At 35.9% G+C, this 21920-nt stretch overlaps 2 protein-coding genes and 1 pseudogene across 3 annotated transcripts; 1 reads left to right on the plus strand and 2 right to left on the minus strand.

Annotated features, from left to right (window-relative positions):
• The first annotated feature begins 2892 nt into the window (after positions 1-2892).
• LOC132624360 (casein kinase 1-like protein 12) lies at positions 2893-5071 on the plus strand (annotated as a pseudogene).
• Positions 5072-5382: 311 nt separating this feature from the next.
• Positions 5383-12869, minus strand: LOC132621494 (probable galacturonosyltransferase 13). Of its 2 annotated transcripts, none has more exons than XM_060335783.1 (6): positions 12019-12869; positions 9910-9965; positions 9615-9773; positions 8488-9078; positions 6954-7256; positions 5383-6277 (listed from the first exon to the last, which is right to left on the minus strand). In XM_060335783.1, exons 1-6 carry the CDS (start codon positions 12266-12268, stop codon positions 5996-5998), a joined length of 1641 nt encoding a protein of 546 aa, XP_060191766.1. In that variant the 5' UTR covers positions 12269-12869; the 3' UTR covers positions 5383-5995. The 2 variants fall into 2 exon arrangements, with proteins under 2 accessions (XP_060191766.1, XP_060191767.1); XM_060335784.1 differs by having other exon boundaries at positions 9615-9770; positions 12019-12866.
• Positions 12870-16071: 3202 nt separating this feature from the next.
• LOC132622009 (uncharacterized) lies at positions 16072-21057 on the minus strand. The gene is made up of 2 exons (XM_060336516.1): positions 20622-21057; positions 16072-17367 (listed from the first exon to the last, which is right to left on the minus strand). The coding sequence occupies exons 1-2, from the start codon at positions 20859-20861 to the stop codon at positions 16513-16515; spliced, it is 1095 nt and encodes a 364-aa protein (XP_060192499.1). The 5' UTR covers positions 20862-21057; the 3' UTR covers positions 16072-16512.
• Between the last annotated feature and the right edge of the window lie 863 nt (positions 21058-21920).

Genomic DNA, 21920 nt, shown 5'->3' on the forward strand with positions numbered 1-21920 from the left:
AAATCTTGATTCTTGAATCTTGAGATGGGTTTTCTTGAAAACCCTAGATTAGGAATGATGATTTCTTGTTTAGATTACAAGGATATATGTTAGAATGGAGTTGGAATAATTAGAATGGACTTACCTTGGTGTTCTTGATGTTGGAGGAGAGTAGGAGGTCGTTCTAGGGTTTGAAGGAATGAAAAATAATGAGTTGAACTGATATGGACGAATATATATTGTTCTGTGAAAGTGAAATTTACGACCTGAACACTGCTGGTCGTAAAGTCAGTTTACGGGGCCGTAAATTGATTTACGGACCGTATTCTGCACTTTGGACTGCACTGTGTCGCTTCAGTAAAATGACCATAACTCCTTGCACAAATGTCCGTTTGACCCCCGTAAGATACCGTTGGAAAGGTATTTCAATGCTCTACAACTTTCATCAAGGAAGTTTTCCCAAATTCGAAATACGTTTTGAAATACGGGCCGTAAAGTGAAATACGGTCCGTATTTAACCATATGACCTCAAAATGTCAAATTCCAGAATGTTCAGAAATTCTTGGTTTCAGTTTACGGGCACTGTTCATGGTCGTAAATTGAAATACGGTCACTGTTCATGGGCGTAAACCACCATATCACAACTGAACAGAAAAATTTCAATTTCCACATTCTTTATCTGATGTTCTAAGTCTAGGATCGTGGTCAAAACTTTCGTTAAAAGTACGAGGTGTTACATTACCTTTCGGGAATCTGAGCCCTATTTCAGTATTACACCATCACCTCTTCAGGGGGAGAATTATAAGGAAGAAGAGATGGTTTTTCCTAGTCCTATTGTTGAAACTACTGCCACAAGGGAAAGTGAAATTGGAGAAAGAATTCAGGGGGAGACTATTGAAACTACTGCTATAAGAGAAAGTGAAATTGGAGAAAGAATTCAGGGGGAGACTGTTGGGCGTTTGGATAGGCCTGATTTGATAACTTACTCAAGGAGAAATAGAGCAGAAGAAGCCATCATGCAACCTGCCGAAGCCGAACCTTCTTCTTCTGGTGAGTTATCTATACTTCCTAATGAGTTAGATTTGCCTATTGCTCACAGGAAAGGAGTCAGATCTTGCACTAAACACCCTTTATCTAACTTTGTCTCCTATAATTCTTTATCGCCCTCCTATAGAGCCTTTGCCTTGTCTATTTCTTCTGTGTCTATTCCCCAGAATTGGAGGGAGTTTTTTGCAGATTCTAAGTGGAAGCAAGCTATGTTGGAAGAAATGAAGGCCTTATCAAAGAATGAGACTTGGGAACTTGTCGCATCACCACCAGACAAGAAGTTGGTTGGTTGCAAATGGGTCTTCACTGTAAAACATAAAGCTGATGGTTCCATTGAAAGGTTCAAAGCAAGATTGGTGGCTAAAGGATTCACTCAGACTTATGGAGTGGATTATCAAGAGACATTTGCTCCTGTTGCAAAAATGAATACTATTAGAATTCTTCGATCTTGTGCAGTTAATCTTGACTGGGACTTACAACAGTTTGATGTGAAGAATGCATTTCTTCATGGAGACTTAGAAGAAGAGGTGTACATGGAGATTCCTCCAGTTTTTGACACTGAACAAAGTCAAGGAAAGGTATGCAGACTGAAGAAAGCCTTGTAAGGATTGAAGCAATCTCCTAGAGCCTGGTTTGACAGATTCTATAAAGCAATGATCTCCTTTGGTTACCAACAAAGCAATGCAGATCACACCCTCTTTATAAGACATTTAAAGAGTAAACTCACTCTTCTCATAGTTTATGTTGATGACATAGTAATGACAGGAGATGACAAAGAGGAGATGACCCGATTGAAGAAGTTGTTGGCACAGGAATTTGAGATCAAGGATCTAGGAAAATTGCAGTACTTCTTGGGAATTGAAGTTGCTAGATCAAAAGGAGGAATCTTTATTTCTCAAAGAAAGTATATTCTGGATCTCTTGAAAGAAACAGGTATGACAGGTTGCAAACCAGCAGAATCACCCATTGAAAGCAATCACAAACTACAAAGCGGAGTTGGAAAGTCAGTTAATAAAGAGAGATATCAGAGGCTGGTTGGAAGACTCATTTATCTCTCTCACACTAGACCAGACATAGCCTATTCAGTCAGCCTAGTGAGTCAGTTTATGCATGATCCTCGAGATCCTCATATGCAAGTTGTCTTTCACATTTTGCGGTATCTGAAGTCTGCTCCAGGAAAAGGTCTACTTTACTCCAGACATGGTCACCTCCAAATAGAAGCCTTTACCGATGCAGATTGGGCTGGATGTTTAGATGACAGAAGGTCTACATCCGGTTACTGTACACTCGTAGGAGGAAACTTGGTCACTTGGAGAAGCAAGAAGCAAAGTGTAGTTGCTAGATCAAGTGCGGAGGCAGAATATAGAGCTATGGCACAGGGTGTTTGCGAACTTTTGTGGTTACAAAAGTTACTAGAAGAATTGAGATTGTCTGAAAAAAGGAAACTTTCCTTGTATTGTGACAACAAGGCTGCAATCAGTATAGCTCGAAATCCAGTCCAGCATGACCGAACAAAGCATGTTGAAATTGATCGACACTTCATCAAAGAAAAAGTCACGGGTGGTGTCTTGAGTTTATTCCACGTGTCATCAGAAAAACAACTAGCTGATGTGTTTACTAAAGGCCTCAACAAACGGACTTTTCATACACTGGTTTGCAAGTTGGGCATGTGCGACATCTTTGCACCAACTTGAGGGGGAGTGTTGATTTGGTATTAATGATTAAGATGTTGATTTGATATTGATGATTAAGATTGATAGCTTAATTTTAGGAATATATTGTATTGATGTAAATGATTAGGAATTAATTGTGTAATATTGTCTTTCCTTATTTAGTCTTAGAACTCATGTATAAGTACCCATTCTTATGGATTGTATATTCATTCAGAAATACAAGAAGCCCTTTCTTCTTGCTAAAAATCTTCACAATGAATGCATGTATTCCTACCAAAAACACTTTATGTTTGGGTGGAAGGATTTGGAAGGACAGGAAACAAGATGTGACTAATGATTGTAATTAAACTTTTGAAAAATACTCTACCACTCCCTCTCCTTCCTCTTCCGTTCCCTAAAGAAAACATTGTGGTGTGTGTATTTCCAGCTTGGAATTGTAGGTATAACATAGGGCTGCTCTCTTCTTAATTCAGTGTGTTCTAGGATATATATTAGTACTATTTTTGTGCCAATGCATTTGTTTTAATCCTATTACATTAGTTAGTTAACATGGTATTCGGCCCTGCAGAATTAACAAAAACTTTATAGTCTCTCCGATATATGCTAGCATATACACTCACCTTGATTTCGGTAAGTGTTCTTGATTCTTTATTTTCACTCTTCTGATAGATGAACTTTGCTGTCTTTTGACTTGATGTACTATTTTGGTAATTATAGAACAAAGCACGAGGGATGATTTAGAATACTTCCTCCGAGGAAGGTGATTTTTGCTGCAATTTGTCTTCCTCTTGCTTTTGCCTTTGCCTGCATGTGTTTGACATCTAGTTATTGCAGTCTTCCTTGGGAAGGGATCACAGTAGTTACTAAGAAGCAGCAGTATGAGAAAATTGGAGAAAAGAAGGCTTCAACATTTATTGAGGTAATTTATTCGTAAATATGGTGATTGGACTCCTTTTTACTATGGAACTTAAATGCTGATCTGTCTGTGTTTCCGCAGGACTTATGTCGGGTTATCCTACTGCATTTGCATCATATTTCAATCACTGTCGTTCTCTCCAGTTTGAGGATGAACCAGATTAGGCTTATCTGAAGAGAATATTCCGTGACCTATTCATCCGTGAAGGTCTTAATAAGCTTGGAAGAAATGCTTTTTAGCTTTGTCTGTTAATATATCCATTACCTTTACTTTGCAGGCTTTCAATTTGACTATGCTTTTGATTGGACTCCAATTGCAACTCCTGCTTCCCGACCTCTTGTAAGTGGTGTTACATCTCTGTTTTCTGCTTCACTTGTATCTGACAATGGTTGCTCTATTTAGGACCCTGGTGCTGGTGCCACACCAGCTTAAGACATTCCTCCAGCCATTCCCAATGCAGAAAGACATTCAGGTTATTTTCCAGCATGACTCTATGTGTGCTCTTGTTTCTAAAGCATGTTGATAATTGGCTTTTGTAACTACACCTAAATGCTGGTCAATTCTCCTTGTCTTTTTTTTTATTTTATTTTAAATGGGAATTTTCATTTTCATCTGCTCTCCTCAATTTTGCAGGTGGAGGAGGACGACGATCAGCAGATCCTATTCGAAGGACTAGTTCTTGTCCACTCATAAATGCAGGGCTGCTAATAGAAGTATAACGGGAGATCCTGATGCCTTTCCATAATCAAGACTTGTGAAGCTGAGTCCCAATGCCTCTTTTAACTAGTATTACATATGATATTCCTTGGTTTTGATCGTATTAAAGGTTGAATGGAAGTACTTACCCAATTTTTCATAAGATTGGATGTTAATATTTGCTTTGATCATAAGAAGCTGTTGATAGACTGAGGTCAATATTCGCTTTTAATACTACTGAACAGTTGGGAAAATTCATGTTCACTAAATTTTGAACATACTAATTGGTTTTAAAATGCATCCAGTGGTTGCTAACCACCACTGTTGTCAAAAGGCTCATTTAAGCTGCTTTCCGGTGTAGACAAGGCCCTAAGACGTGCCAGATTCAAACATGCATAGGGCCCAATTTGATGTTTCTTTCTCCTATATATAGCTTACTTCCTGCCAAGTCTTATACACCACATGTTCTTGCATGCTCTAACTTCTTTAGGACTGAATCGTAGTTGTTGTTATTGGTGTATTCAACATTGAAGAAATAAAAACACAAAAAATAGACCCAATTTCTCTGCTCCATTCTGGGGTGTCCCTTCTGCCTATAAGACATAAGAGTAATGTTTATATCCTAAAACAGCTGGAACTATTTCCCTACTCAAGTAAAGCAGGGAAAGAGTACTATAAGTGGTATGCAGGTATTACTCTGGTCCAAATTGGAGCATTTCAATCTCTTGGCTACAAGTATGATAGCTCCCTTCGACATTGACATTTAGCCAATTCTAATTGGAGAATGAGCATCATAACCTTCTGCTGCGATCATATTTCTCCTCTTCGTTGTTAGTTTTGGATTTCAGATAGAGAATACAACAACAAAGAACAACTATACCTCAGTCCCGATTAATCTAAAGTAAATTCCAAATTTGAAAAGTAAAACTAACTCGAAAAGATCATCATGTAGAGAGAGGAAATGCTGCAGAATCAGAAAACGTTGAAACAACTCACATCTCTGAAAGAATCACATGCCCAGTTTATGCTACATGGAATATATAAGCAAAGGTCTCTGAGAGGACAACTTGATAAAAAGAATTTTCTGATCCTGTCAATAATATATCTCAATCATACAAAATAAGTACCAATATGTATAACTACATAGTTCATCGACTGGGAACTTAAAATTTCTATAATCTACAGTCTAACATGAGAAAACATGATTTAATCAAGAAACAAAAGGGCGATGGCAGCCAAACTGACAAGGGAAAAAATGAAATTATGTTAAAAGAATCATCTCAACCTCTAACGGGGCCAAAGGGGTAGCCAACAACGCCAGCATCCTAGTTTTGCTTCTCGGGATGTCCCAATTTGTATCACTGATATTGCCTCCTAATCAGCAGACGTATGCTACATCCAGCTAAAGGGCAAATATAATGTACTTTGTCACATAACAAACTAGGCGACGAATTTTTAGTTGACAGATGGGAAGAATGAATCTCATATCCATGCTAGTGTTGCAGGTACTCTTCATAGAACTGAGTCAAAGCAGCACGTCCAATACCTGAATATATCCAACCAATTCTGCTAAGTATCAGAATCTCCTTGTCAATTCGGTTTGAAGTTCCCCGCAAATATTCTGCAAAGCCTGTGCCATTTGAATTTCTATCCTGTGTGTTGTCCTCGCAGCATAACACATTAACTACTCCAATATGTGGCAATTCCTAATAAAATCATTGGAGCTGTTAACATACTTGGTCCAAAAAGGACGGAGATGCTCAAAGCCTATTTCAAGCCAAGGCTTCGATTGGCCATTGTAATGAATTACAGCAGCCTTCTTCACATTCTCAACATTGGTATTATTCTGATAGCCCAAGCCAAGCATGTGCCACGATGGGTCAATCGGATGAACATGACCTTTGAATGCAATCAAAGCAGGAGGCAGTGTACCAAGTTTCCACATTGTCAAGTTTAACTTCAGATTCTACAATGATCAAAAAGCTTCAGAATGCCAACCAAAAGCACGTTTATTTCTGTTCACCAGAAAATTTAGAAAACGCCGCGGACAAGATCACATGATTCCAAGTTGAATTGCAAAATAAGTAGTTCAAATTATTCAACTCTTTTCAGAATTGAAATAACAGATAAATCCTTGAGTGGCATAATACAACACAATTTAGTCACCCAACATCTAATCTACACCGGTCCCATTGGGCAATAATAGGTAAAGCAAAGATTCCATGCGATGCCCTTGTCTATATAAGCATGGATACCAAAATAGACAATAAAGACCTCTAGAACCATTAAACTTCTTAATCACAATATCTTTTATGTGTCAAACAGGAAACCAAGATCGTAAAGCTTATCTCATATAACAAACAAAAATGCTGAGCTAGGACGTACACGTACTTGTGTCTCTTAGATGAACATGTCACTAGAGAAAAGTTAAATGAGCTACAAAAAAAGACAAGTACTATGAAGACATAAGCAGGAATCCAAGAAGAATTGCAGCTCTTGAAAGTTTTTTTTTTTTTTTTTTTTAAAAAAAAAAAGAAAAGGGTCATCTCCAGCTCTTGAAAGATCAAAACATAATAATCCCATGGAATTTAGAAAATTCACATATTTAAAGATTAGGTTAAAAATTATGAAGATGTGATTACCTCTTTAAGCCATGCATGATAACTATTTTTTATACTTTTCTTTCTCCATACACGCAAGTCAAAGATATTCATCCCATAAGCCCATGCACACTCGTCGGGGTTCAAATTCTTTGCTATGAGAGGATGAGAAAAATTGAAGTAATTTCTGAATCGCTTAGACATCACCCACTTATCTTCACCTTCACAGGTCTCAACAGCTCCATTCACCTTACCATTCAGGTCAATGTCCCACAAGGGAGATAGGTCACGCTGAATTACAACATCATCGTCTAAGAAAACCACTTTATCAAGGTTTGGGAAGAGCTGCAAAATACAACACAAAAATCTCAAGCTTGTACCGGTAAGAGAGCGTTCATATCTACACAATGCGGAAGTTGAGATACAAAAATATGTGAAAGAATAAAGAGCCAAAATAGGACAATGTAAATTTTAAAGCCAATCAAAAGCAAGGAGAAGAAAATAAAACAGAAAAAACTTGTGCTGTATAAAGCAGGATTCTAGCTGAAATGAAAAGCACTTGGGGCTACACATTTGTAGTATTTATGGGACATTTGGTAAATGACAGAACAAGAAGAAGAAAACGAGGAACGAACAAATGCTAACATGTGCTCTTCACGCTCCAAATTTGAATTGAGTAAGATCCTTTTGAATAGAAGATGCCCATGAAAAAGAACTTTTTAGAGGAAGATAAAAAAAATGTGGATTTCCTTATTGATTAACAACAACTGATGCACCGTAGGGTATGCAATGATTTTGTTCACAAGGACTGGAAGCTTGAAAATTGTGAGCAGATATGTTTTGAGAAGTACTGCATAAGACTCTGCTATTCCATTCTATTGGCAAGTAAATGGCAAAGGATTGTGGAAATAATCTGTTCCCTTTAGCAATATGCAAACACACAATTTGGGTATATGGCCTCTGCTTACGTGTATATACTGAATAAGTTGATAATGTTAACATATGAATACTAAATCCTACAGAGAAAATCTGAACAATAGACTAAATTTAGGTTGAGATCAATAAAGCAAATTCCACAGTAGGCAGTTTGCTTAAGTTCCCCAGACCCCACTTGTGGGATTACACTGGGTATGTTGTTGTTGTTGCAGTTTGCTTAAGCAATAATTTTTCATAATTAAGACTATCATTTGTCTCTATACTCATCCTGAAATTTTATTCCTGAGCGGTTATAATTAAAACCAGTGATATATTATCCAATAGGCTGCAAGATAGATGCATATGACTGTGAGAGAGGGATAAAAAGTAAGCCTTTTGGACTTAACAGTTTACTTTTTCCTTTTTGGTTTTTTTTTGTTTTTCGTTTTAGTATGGTAAAAAACACCCTCCCCTCCTTACCCCTACGCAAGAGCTCAACAGTGGCCCTTCCCACTTTTGCTCCATTAGTGACTGAATACCCAACTTGTCCTTACTAGGTTATCCCTCTCTTGTCAAGCCTTTTTGACCTGACAATTTCATCCTTCCAAATTATAAGTTAGAAACAACAGAAGACAATTTATGCCATATGACAAAGTGTTACCTCTGGCAAATATATGCGGATATGATTTAGCAAGGATATGTATTTTGGACTTCTAGCCTGCAATTTTGAGGCAAAAGAGCGTGGAGTAATAACACTGAGATTGGCACCTGCAACATGATTTCCATGGTAGTATTGTCGAATCCCATAATGGCTCTCAACTGCTTCAAGCACTGGAACATTTTCTCTTGTCAACCAGTCAAACTGATGAACACCTTTAACTTCCACAATAGCAGGAGAGACAGGATTCAAAGCAAACCATGAATGCATGCCTGCATATGTTTTCTTATCAGTGATGACGTGGAACACAATCTTTTCAGGCTTTAGAGATGACTGCACGCCAGAATTGACGACAACTGACGCAGCTAGAATGTTATCAGTCGACAGTACAAAATGGTGCAATGAGTTGTCGGAGAGCAAAGGGAGTAGTTCTGGTGAAGGCAACTGTTTGCGTGCATGAGCGTTGGTCGAGTATTCATCAGTCAACCGCAGTGAAAGACAGTGAATGCCTTTTGGAACTGCACTTGCAGCAAAATGTTTATTCGTTAACTCTGCAAATTTTGATTCCCTGATCTCCCTTTCAGATCTCTCCATCTGCAAATTCAAATGATGAAAAGAAAAATGTAAAGGAAAGTTTAGTAAGGGCTATATACAGATAATCCAAATGTATACACAGAATCTGAATGCATGCATAGGCATTAAAGGAACCACAACTATGTGGTAAATAATATATCAAACTTTTTTTCCAAAACTGCAGCATAGTGCATAACAAACATCACAATGAAAACGTGCAACAAAATCTACAACAGTAGTATAACATTCGAAGGAGAAGAAAAAGTATTGGTATCCTCAAACAAACAGGCTATGTATGACAGGAGGAAGGGTTCTTAGCTGTTTAATGACCGTATTCATATCTCATGCACTTTCATTCCGCTATTCATATCTTTCTGTATTTGTCCCTGCCCAAAACAAAGTGGGGACAAGAAGTAACTCAACCACCCCCCACCAGTGTGCATGATGCCCAAAAGAAAAGGCAAGAGTAACAATAAAGCAAAATGGAAATGCAGAATTAATGTGTCTAGAAATAAATAGTACACAAATAAAGAGAGAGATCAATTACATGCACATACCATTCCCTTCAGCATAAAAGCAAATTGTTTTATGCTGTGCTTGTTGTTTTTTATTTCAGAAACTAGTTGAGTATATGACTCTGGGAGCTTCAAGCCAGCAGGCACTTCCTCAGAGTTCACTTGATTGAGGATCTTAACAAAATCCTTAACAAGCTTCTGCTGAAACAGAAAAAATGTCAAAGGCTTGGGCTAAGGAAAGGTAGTCCACTTAAACTTATCACAAAAAACAAAGATAAGAAAGGAAAGGCATTCAACTTAAGCGCTCAACAAGAAATGTAGATGGAAGTTTATTTACCCCTGAACCATCAGATCGCCCAAGGAGCTTTGGTCCTAATCGTCTGCCTAAACAATCTGAAGATCAATGTGAAGGAAATGAAGTTATGGTATCTCAGGAAAATCATAAAGAAATGAAAACTAGCACCTTTAACAGACAATATCTGGAACTGAATTGAGAAAGAAGCAGCAAGTACAAGCATCGTAACTAGATCCAACACGAGACCAAATTCAAACAGGACCCAAAGACGCACTGGGGTCCCAAAACCCAAAAGAGTCTGTCCAGCAAAAGCTTCTTCTATCATTTCTTTGGAACAGAGAAGCAGCATTTAAAAGTATATCCAAAGCAACTGAATGATGTGATATGAATTTGTCAACTGAAGAAACTTGTGATTCAAAAAAGTGCAAACACGTAGAAAACAAACAATATTTACTGACGGTATATACATAGGAGAATTTATTACACATGCAAGTAAGCAATATCTAAAACCGCACTTACTAGATGCCATTAGAACAAAGTACCTGAAACAGCACTAAGCCCCCCACCCCACCCCACCCAAATGCACACAGATATTCAGTACTTCAACTCATACCGACAAAAGTATGTACAGTAGTAATTCCATTTTGAGATGTTAATTATTAGTTGAACAAAAACAAACGAGTTAAGGATTGCAAAAACTTATTTCAGATTGAGTATAACATTGCCCTTCTTTTCCTTTCTAAAGGGTATTTATTATCAAACCGAAATACTTGGATAGGGTAATGATAGAAATAATCAACACCACTATAGTACATCAGACAACACTCAATAAAACTAAGAATAAAACAACTCCTACGGCATTGCCGGTGACAGGGAAATGATTTAATTCCTATTGACATGTGACAAAATCCAGGCGACCTAATAATCAACTGATCACTCCATTATACCTTTCTTTTTTTATCAGTCTGATCACTCAACTACGCCTCAACCCCAAACTAATTAGGGTCAAGGATAAATTTATGTTGCTCGGACTCTCCAAAAATGTTGCAGCACCCATGTCGGATCCTCAAAAAATATACTATTTTTGGAGGATCCGACAGGCACCCATCAGCATTTTTGAAGAGTCCGAGCAACATATTATAAGAATCCTCTATATATTGTGTTATATTCGAGCCCGATTTAATCCAATATTGGTGAGTAATTTATCTAAGGCAAATCACGGGTTCTCTAAATCCCACACTTATTCCTCCCCAAACCTAATGTAAGTGCAATAAACCGTAGTCCCTCCCAACTAATTGGTATCGCCCATATGGATCATTTGCTTTCAATATGTTCTACTTTTAGCTACTTTTGCCTTGATTACTAAAGATTATAGCTTTTCTCCGACAAATCCCCTTTATGTGAGTTTAGGTCTATCTTGTCCCTTCTGGTATCCTCAATCACTATAAAGTTGCTCAACTGGTGCATTTAGAAGTCTAAACATAAAAAGCTAACTAATAATAATTTGGGAAGAGAAACATGAAAATTTCCACCTCGAGCAACAATTTACAACAATGGAGAAGCAGAAAATGATCTAGGAAGCAATTAATGTGGCGACGGATATCACTAAGGGGTCGTTTGGTAGGGTGTAAAAGAATAGTACTGAATATGGTGTATTAGAACAGGAATAGTACTGGTATTGTTAATGCCATAGTTTACTATGTACTATAAGAATAGTACTGAATAGGGTGTATAACTAATACAGGTACGTTGAAAACACTACCAAACAAGTGACTAAATAATACCAGAGCTAATACTAGCATTATTTTCTCTAATACCTCCTACCAGACCACTCGGAAGGATTGGTGAAAGGTCTAATCAACATTACAATAAAGGAAAACAGAGAAAAAACATTAAGGATCTAGCTAACAATCAATAAAGGAAAATGGAGGGGAAAAAGATTAAGTACCAAATGAGGAGCATTTGGAAGTCTACACATAAAAAGCTACCTAATACTAATACTTTGGTAAAAGAAACATGAAAGTTTCCACCTCAAGCAACAATTTTCAACAATGAAGAAGCACAACATGATCTTGGAATCAATTAGTGTGGATGAAAAATATTAAGGATGTAGGTAACAATAAAATAAAGCGGGAAAGGAAGATTAAGTACCAAATGAGGAGCACTTGTTGACACCTTCAAGGGTAACAAGAGCAGTGAGAATGAAGACAAATGGCAACAAGAATGCTAGTATAAGTATAGTGTGAAAGAGTGTTCGATATGAGAATTTTCGAGCTGCAACTTTGATCTTCATCAAATCACCTACCCCTCCATTGCCATTACTGCTACTACTACTACTACTACTACCACCACTGCTCGATATTGTTATACTTCTCATACTAGGTGAGAAATGCAGCTGCATTTCTTCCAACCCCAACTAATTTCTCTACTCCTTTAGAGGCTCTCAAGCTAAAAAAGCTAATCTTGAAAAGAAAGTAACCCCACAATCAAGATTTGAGGATTTTTAACCTTATTCTCCTATTCTTGATAATACTTAACAGTGCAAATTTGCTGTTTTTCAACATCAGATCCACCAAAACAACATTTTTGAGGATCTTAAGGTTAAGGGTCTCTTTCAAGACCAATGCATTGGGTTATCTCACCTAGCTTGTATAAATGGTAATGTCTACAACTTTCTATATCAGTTTCAATGTGAATACACACACATAACACATCTGTGTGTGCAAAAGAATTTAAAAAAGAAAAAAGAAAAAGGAACCTATGTATGAAGGAATGAATTAATCAAATGAAATAACGAATATTTGAATAAAATTCAAAGTGGGAATTTGTTCTTGAGCTGAAAAGCTAATTTTTTTTTCCCCGAGATCAGAAATGGAATGCAGAGAGAAAGGGGAAGGGGAGATGGTAATTTGCCTATTTTTTTGTATTATTTGTGTGTTTTTTCTAATTTTGATGGATAATGTTTTTTCTATTTTAGGAAACAAAAATAAAGAAAAGAAGAAGAGAAGAGGTGACAGCAGCAAAAAAAAATTACAACGGAAATGTGTAATAACGATAAATAAATTAAAAAAACAGGACTGTGTGCAATATTTTACTACTCAAAACTCAAAAGCATGTGGCATACAAGTTTCAACGCAAAGAAAAGGTTTTTTTAAAAAAAAAAATAACTATGCAAAAAAAAAAAGAAAAAGAAGAAAAATAGAAGATGTGGGAATAAAGAGAAGGCTGTCCGAAAATCACGAAATTATGGTAAAGATTTAATTAATATCAAAAGAAAAACCTGAATCCAAAGTAAACGAAACTGACGACGTATATGCACTTGATATATTAATTTTTAGATTGTATTTTTAAATTATATATACCTTTCGTGTTTCATTAAATAGTTCATCTATAAACAACCTATATTTTAAAAAATATTGCTACTAACTAGGTCCGTTATTATAATAGTTTTGCTTTATATAGTTCATACAATTACAATCTTGTAACACGTTTTTCTATTTCTTTAATAATTGCTACATGGAGTACCTATTAAAAAGATTTGGAAAAATAGTGTTTAAATATGTATAGACAAGTTTGTACTGCACTAACTCGATTTTCTTTTCCTTTTTCGTCCCTCAACCTAAAGAAATGTGGTTTTATTTCAAAAGCTACAAAAAAATATATTAAAATCAAAATTAATAAAACTAGTTCTATATTTAATTTGATTTAGTTTACATGTTTAGCAAAATTTGAATAGAAAGTCTAGATTTTCACAGAATACCTAAAACCCCTCGATATTAGTTATACAAATAAATTACTTGAGGTTTTAGTTACCCGTGAACTTGACTATTTGATCGAATGACAAGTGGTTTTAATGACCAAAATTATACTACGAAAGGAAGATTGGTGATAATACAATGCAAAATTACTTTTTGTTGCAATTTATTTGGCATAGTTTTGACTCGACATGAAAATTAAGAAAGACATTATGACTTCTAAAATTTACTCCTTCCTCCCAAAATATATGAAAGTGTTTTACTAAACATTGAGTTTAAGATTTTAAACTTACGGTCTAAAACAAGCCATATAAATTTTGGTGGCTAAAAAGCATCTAATTAAGAGTAAAAATTCACATGTTTTAAGTTAAATTATTACTAAATATTAAAATTTGTCATTCTTTTTTTGACTGAATAAAAAGAATGAGTATCACATAAATTGAGACAATGGAATACGATATTACATATCATAATATTTGTGCTATAAAATTAAAACCTTTGGAACTTGTATCTTAAACATGTCAATGCATAAAAACTTCTCATTAAGTAAATTTAAAATATTTTTTAAAACGAACCAATAGAAAATTAGTGTCAACCAAGTGAAACGAAGGGAGCAGATGTTTTTTATCTTCGTAGCTTAAGCACTATTCCTCTATTTAAAACATAGAGAACGTATGTTTCACCACCAATAATGTATAAAGAATAAAATATAATAAACAAAGATGGATTTCCACTAAACAAACTCTCATTAAGATCAGTTTTATCCGAAATTTGACTTTGATCTTTTATTTTTCTGACTCTAGTTGTGTTCAAGAAGAATTTGTCGTGTAAGCCACGATGCATTAGGCATTATTTACAAGTTTTTTGCAATTTCATTTACTCGCTGTCGGTAATTTGCAAACCAAAGAGTTTTTTTAAATTCTTTTTGCTGTATTGGATGCAAACTACTTTATTTTTTAAATGGACACGTAATACAACTAACTTAGTTAGTATACATTGATAGTACAAATATTTTTTACACATTACAAAATAAATATATAATGTGATCTCATAAATGAAATATGAGGAAAGTAGAGTGTACGATCTTTACCCCTATCGATAGATCTTCAGCTCAAAAAAATACTTTTTTACATATTAAATCACTTAAAAGTTGTAACTTCCTATAATCGATAACCTACCAAAGATGACACATGACTAGTCACAATTAGTACAATACATTAACCACGAAAGAGAAATTACACTTCATTTACTCCTTGAATTTTATGTTATTATATCTTTTCAGCAGCATGCCCCATTTTTCTCTTCCGGAAAAGACTTCCTGTGCATTCATTAAATTGACTTGGCAATTCAGTGACCGACAGAAATTTTAACCTAAGGTGAGTAATATTTTCATCTACCCTATGTTCTAATTTATGTAATATATTTTTCTTTCCAATATGTTTTGAAAAAAGTCAATCTTTTCATATTTAGAAGTAAATTAAATTTAAAAAATATATTTCATTTTTAATAAAATAATTTATAATCACACAAATATTTGAAACTTATTTTAAACTATAAGTATTAAAACTCCTTTTTTTTTAATTAAACTTCTTGTCCGATCAAATTATATCACATAAATTAAAATGGAGCGATTACTATTTTTTTTTAATGTATGAGATAGAGATAGTTAAATTTAATTATCTCTATCTCATACATTCAAAAAAAATAGTACTCGCTCCATTTTAATTTATGTAATATCGTTTGATCAGTACAAGACTAACAGAAACCTTTTGCTGCCTTAACCTCATCCAAGGGATTCTCACAAATTATTCTGTTGTTTCTTTCTCAAATGGGAAGATAAGTGATACCGTCACCAGAGCCAAAACCACAATTATCCTTGATCTTTATTTAAAGAAATGATTTATTTAAACATCATAAGGAAACAAAATCTGAAATACAAACTTATTGTACCCATTATACACTTGTGAATAACGAAATTGATCTCATTCATTGAACTAACAACAGAAGAAAATGGGAAGAATCAAAGAAGATTTTAATGGAGGAATGAGTTGCTGGAGAGAAAAGCGAAGGGTGAGGTTGAGGAAGATGACAGGTGGAAGTAATGGGTCGGGACTCGGGTATAGGTTATATTAACGGGTGGCTTTCTAAGAAAATCAGGTATGGGGTGGTCATTTGATTCTAAGCTTGACCACATGCCCCTCCGTTAAAATTAAGGGTAAATTTGTGCCAAAGTATAACGGGAGGGGTATATTTGAACCGAAAGTATAACGGCAGAGGTATATTTGACCCTTTTCCCTAATTTATATATACTCAAAAACAAAGTTGTGCATCAATGTTTCCGTTTATAGCCTCGCCCATTTCCAAATACCCATTATAGCCGTTTTACTGCCATAAATTTGACCTACTGAATCAATGTTTCATTGTCAAGAGTCTCAATCACCAAAAAAAAAAAAAAAAAAACTCTGTACATTCTTCATAAGACGAAACACGATTTCTAATTTACAACAAAAATTAGATATTAAATGTACTAGTTCTCAGTGCCCTGCTAAGCAATCATACCTGATGCAGGTGCTGCCAGGTCTGCTGGGATGGGTTTAGAGGTCTGGGGAACTTCGATTATATCGACAGTCCATTATCGACAGAAAAAAACCACTTCTTCATGAACTGATAGCTGCAAAAAAACTTGGTCTTCATGTTCTGGCTTAATCAGCCAATTGCCAAATTTGTGGCCACTTATTTTGATAAAGCTGATACGACCTCGTTTCACGAAATCTATTGGCTTCAAGAAAGGAGTTACTATCAAACATATTGCAAATAATGTCATTTACAGTAAACTAGTCCTAAAGCTGTAAGAAACATGAACAAGCGCCATCTCCTCAAAATTCCCATTCTAATTGGCAGGGGCTACTCCAGCTCCAGATGCTTGCTTTTTCATGTTAGCTATGTGCTTTTTACCAGCTAGATGATGTCTGAAAACAGTCTCACTGTTGCAAACCACCTTACATACAAGACACTTACGGACCTCATTTGTGGCTGCTCCTCCTTCCAAAACTTTTTGCGTCTTGGCTTCCAAATTCTCAATCAGCTCAGCTGCCTTCTTTATTGCATCTTGCCCATTTCCAGAATTTACTAAGTTAGGCTTCTCTTGTGGTCCAATAAATGTGCTAACTGACACCTCTGGAGGAACAAGAGATGCAGAAGCAGCAGAAAACTTCTCTTGCTTTGTTATGTTAGCAATGTGCTTTTTACCTGTGAGATGAGCTTTGTAAACAGTCTCACTGTTGCAAACCACGTTGCAAGCGGGACAAATACGGACCTCGTCTGTGGCTGCTCCTCCTTCCAAAACTTTTCGCCTCTTTGCCTCCAAATTCTCCACCAGTTCAATGGCCTTCTCCCCTGCAGCTTGTCCATTTGCTGAATTCACCTCGTTAGGCTTCTTTTGCAGTCCAATGAATGGGTTATCTGACACCGCAGAAGCAACAAGAGGGGCAGAAGTAGTCGCGGTGATAACACTGCCTCCTTTTAATTTCTCCAAACTTTTTTTGTGTCTTTTCCCTAATTTATGTTGGTCAAGAACAGTTTTGCTGTTAAATTCAAGTTTGCAGACATCACACCATACAGGCTGTATCTTACTTCTCTTTTGGCCTCTTCCCCAAGACCCACTTCTCAGAGGTTGGATGGAAAAGTTGGAATTTACATTTGCAGGGGTCAATTTCTCTGCTCCATTTAGGGACACTGCAGCTACCTGTAGATAAAGTACTCAGGTGATAAAGTACTCAGGTGACATTCTTTTTAAATAGAAGAGAGTACTTATAGATATTTTAAAATGCTGAAACCATTTAAATATATAAACATGTGATAAGACGACGCAAGAAAATAAAAGTGACAGATTTGCTATATAGATGAGATGTTTGTGGAAACATGTACTGCAGGAAATGAACGACCTTTAAGTGAGATGTCAATCCCAAGAAAGATTATCATCTAAGACAATCACATGGATGAAACACATGGTCAATCATTGCATAAGATCATTGCAGAACAGAAACAGCATAAGGAGGTAGGTCTTTTAATTAACGCGATCCAGCTTTAAGCCCTCGAATGATGACAGGTGCCATCAGTTATCCACAAACATCTAAATTCAGGACCACTAATAAGCATCTAACCATGAACAATCAAGCTATCATCAATAATTTCTGAAAACGAAAACAAACTAGCAAAGGATCACCACTATCATTGGCCGCCTCAATCAGCAAAACCAACCTTAAATATGTCAATTGATCCAAGATAAAAGACTTCAATGGGATTGACATTATGGTCTCTGAACCTCGATCCCTACATGTATAAATATAATCTGAATCCACAGGAAGTTTCCTTTCTTTATAATTGTTTCCCCCTTTCTTATCCATTATCACTTTTTAGTTGGCATACAGAGAGATTATTGAATGTAACAGTTGGAACCACCTTGCCGGTAAGAGAAATTCGTTAATTTGCCACTTTGTTTACTGCACGTGACACAAATGGTTTTGTAACAGTCCACTGGTGGAGGCAGGATTCAAAATATAAAGTAGTAACACACGAAAATTACAAGATGATAAATGGGTAAGGGCGGGGCGGGTCAAGACTAGCCTTAACCCGCTATATTTTAACTCGCCTTGTCATGCCTCGGTTTAACATTTCTACTTTTACCCTGCTCCATTGAGCTCTTCTTAAAATTTCTTACACTTTTTTTTCTTTCACTTTGCAGAGTTCTACTTTATTTTAAACCTTTTTTTTTTCCCGAATTAGTGTCCCTTCAATCATATATCTCTTTGAGAATCATCAAGGTTCTTGAACCAGAAAGAGACTGATATGACTTATGAATGAGAGAAAGAGGAAAAAAATAATAAGAATCTAAATGTAATCCCTAATTTTTTGGAAAAGGTAAAGAATATACAAATAAAAGTGATAGTATTCCGTTTAAATATGCTACATTAACTATAAAATCTGCTATAATGGAAATACTCCAAAAATTATGGTATTAATATAAATATTTTTCTACAAGAGACCTACAATGTAAAAATAAGAAACTATATACTTGGGCTGGCCGTTTCTAGTTTATTTGTCCTATGAAAAGCAAAATTGAAAAGAAAAAAGGGAAAAAAGGAAACCGATCTTCTTCAACCTATTTTAGGAACTACAATTACGTTCATATCTTGGGACAAAAAGGATGTTGAAATCGTTTAAGTTGGATTTTTCCCATGGGAAAGTAATCGTGGGCCTTAATGGATACAATGCTGGGAAGGAATTGTGGGCCTTAAAGGATATTAATGCTGGGAGAGAAATCGCGGGCCTTAATGGAGCTTGAAGGGAATGCTAAAGCTAAAAAGTAGAGAAAACTCAGCAGTAAGCCAGAATCTAAACCGCGAGTTTAAAGAAAATTTGAACCCCCTTGACCACTGGGCTAAGCTTCTCAGTTGTATCAAGCGGGTTCATTACGCAGTATATATACGTAAAAATCAAATTTGACCTTATATACACGGAAATTTCCAGGCAAAGGAGGTTCGGATGAACCCCTTCCCACCCCCCACCCCTCCTCTAGTCCGCCCCTTTGTAACACCTAGATAGAAGTTAAATATGTGGTTGCAACTAAAACAAATATATGAACTTAGCCGAGGCTTTTGGATGTTATGTTGACTCACTTGGGATAAAAGTTGTATAAACTGAGACATTTTCGATAGTATTAAAGTAGCCCTTGTATCACTTGCCTTTACTGTTTTTCTTTCTTGTTTCTTTCTCAACATCCAAAGTTGTTTCTTTAAACCTTCTCGAGTTTCCCTCAAAACCAGCTCTACAAAATACACAAGTCACAATAATTTTGTACTCGTTTATAGGAACTAGAAGGAAACTGGAGAAAGAAGACAAATGGTAATTATTAATAGACACCAAGATCATACACTCCCTCCATAACGACGACAAGTGCCAATTTATGTAACGACCGACTTGGTGTGATTGTGTCATTACTTTGTTTTTTTTCTCATCTTGCCCTTACAATTTAATAATTCTAATTTTACCCTTTACCCAACCAACTCTACCCATAACCTACTTTTTTCTTTATAATATTGCAAGCTTACTCTTCAAATTGACATTAGAAAAAGACGAAAAATGATACAATCTATCCAAACGTTGTATTCATGAAAACAATACAGTATACTACAATACATACGGTACATTACTAAACGATATGTAACGACCATCCAAATTTGTAAGGTTCATTTGCCCCCAAAGTCTCACCACATTTGTCCAACCTCGTGGAGTACATTTAACTATTTATTTTAAACTTTCATATTTTACTCCATCACAACTAATACAATACATCAATTCAATTAATGTAGTGACTGTGAGAACGGAGAGTACTAGAAGGGTTATTGCAAAAGCAGCTGAAGGAGTAATGACGTGTAGCAATTGGAATGGGGTTTATCAAAACACGCGTAAGGCGCGGAACACCTCATTTTAATACAATCAGACGGCTCAGATTAGGCGGTTATTTAGAGGCTTAGTTGGTTATTAAATGAGCTTAACAGATTTCCGGAAGGCAGTTATCGATCAGGTATTTTCCATTCTTTCACAATCTCAATCTTCTTCTTCTTCTTCCTTCTACTTTCTCTCTTCTTTTCTGATTCCCAAAACCGCAATAACTCCATTGCAGGCAGGGGCTGATCTATGGCCCAGGGAGCGTGTTCACCCGAACACCCTCGGCAAAAAATTAAATTGTATATATAAGGTAATTTTTATTTTTTATATATACATGTATAGATTTTAAATACCCTAAACACAAGAGTAGAGGTTGGTTCAATGGTTTAGGGGGTTCGAAATTCAGTTCAAATCTCAAGCACTACATTTTTAGTCCAATTTCTCATTTCTTTCCTAGTCTATTACAATTAAGATATCCTATATCAAGATTGCTCCAATTCAATGATATTAAACTTAAAGGATGCCCAATTGATAATATTTATAACTGACCTCACCAAACCTGTAAGGTTCATTTGCCCCCAAAAGCCGCACCACATTAGGGTCCTGATAATATACCGTCGCTGCCTCCCCAGTAGGACCATTTGTGTGGCCATAACTGAGTGTATATGAAGTAGGGTTAGGGTTTTGAGACACAGATTGATAAGAATAAGGATCCGGTTGTGATGAAGGATTCGGGTATAGGGTCGGGTTTGGTGGTATTCCGGCCCATGTGTTGTAATTGTAGTCCATTGAGTTGGGTAGTTGTAATTTAGGTGTAGGCACTGAATTGGGAATTCATCAATGGCGTTCACTGAGTTTGGGTACAAAGATAAGGGGTTTTCAGTTTTGGATTTTCTTGTTTAATACAATTGTGTTATGGACTTATGGTAAAATAAAATTGGGGGTTATGGGCAGAATTAGGACACTAAATTACAACATGGAGCGTCCCTGAGGGATTGGTTTTAAATATGAGAAAAGGCCAAAAATGGTCTCTTAACTATGATAGTAGGTTCAAAATAGTCCCTTAACTATGCACTTAACGGTTTTAGTCCTTTAAGTTTGTTACAAGTTAACAAAAACAGTCTCTTAACTATGAGAGTAGGTTCAAAATAGTCCCTTAACTATGCACTTAACGGTTTTGGTCCTTTAAGTTTGTCATAAGTTGACAGTTTTAGTCTCGACAAAATATTCATCGAACTCTATTTGTTAGATTTGACGAGAACTATGATATAAGGGAAAAATTAGTGAGAACTCTAGATCGGTCAAATAACTCGGGACAAAACCGATGGATGTTAGTCGGTTATAGGAAAAAACTGAGGAAAACCTACAGACTTGATAATGTCAAAAAATAGTGTCTCGGAGCATAAAGACCGACGGATTCTGTCGATTAAAATTGAGGGAGTCCATTCGCTAAGTAAAATACACTAGATTCGCTTTTACTGAAAATTAGAGAAAACTAAATACTTCCAGTGTAGTAATTCTTTTTTTTTAAAATAGTTTCTGCGCATTTTTCCTCAAAAATAACCGATGGACTTCCGTTGGTTTTCGTAAAAAATAATAAAAATTAAAAAAAAAAAATAGTGTCCCTCGATTTTATCCATCGGTTTCCGTCCATCGTTTTTTTCGCTTGTTTTTGGTAGTGACAACTTTTTTAGTTTCTGCTATTTCTAATTTATTTCTAAAGTCTAGTGTATTTTATTTAGTCGATAGAGTCTGTCGGACTTTGTGTTTCGAGACACCATTTTCTGACATTATCAAACCATTAAGTGCATACTTAAGGGACTATTTTTAACCAACCCTCATAGTTAA

The sequence above is a fragment of the Lycium barbarum genome, chromosome 12 (assembly GCF_019175385.1).
Source record: "Lycium barbarum isolate Lr01 chromosome 12, ASM1917538v2, whole genome shotgun sequence".
In the NCBI taxonomy this organism is placed as follows: domain Eukaryota; kingdom Viridiplantae; phylum Streptophyta; class Magnoliopsida; order Solanales; family Solanaceae; genus Lycium; species Lycium barbarum.

What these genes read in the sequence shown, in the direction of transcription:
- LOC132621494 (XM_060335783.1), bottom strand. Translation starts at nt 12,268, where the DNA reads ATGCAGCTGCATTTCTCACCTAGTATGAGAAGTATAACAATATCGAGC. An exon ending in CTTTTATGCTGAAGGGAATG is followed by an intron (nt 9,079 to 9,614) that starts GTATGTGCATGT and finishes TTGAATTTGCAG; the next exon opens with ATGGAGAGATCTGAAAGGGA. An exon ending in ATCATGCATGGCTTAAAGAG is followed by an intron (nt 6,278 to 6,953) that starts GTAATCACATCT and finishes TGATCATTGTAG; the next exon opens with AATCTGAAGTTAAACTTGAC.
- LOC132622009 (XM_060336516.1), bottom strand. Translation starts at nt 20,861, where the DNA reads ATGGACTACAATTACAACACATGGGCCGGAATACCACCAAACCCGACC. An exon ending in AACCTTACAGGTTTGGTGAG is followed by an intron (nt 17,368 to 20,621) that starts GTCAGTTATAAA and finishes CTTTATCTACAG; the next exon opens with GTAGCTGCAGTGTCCCTAAA.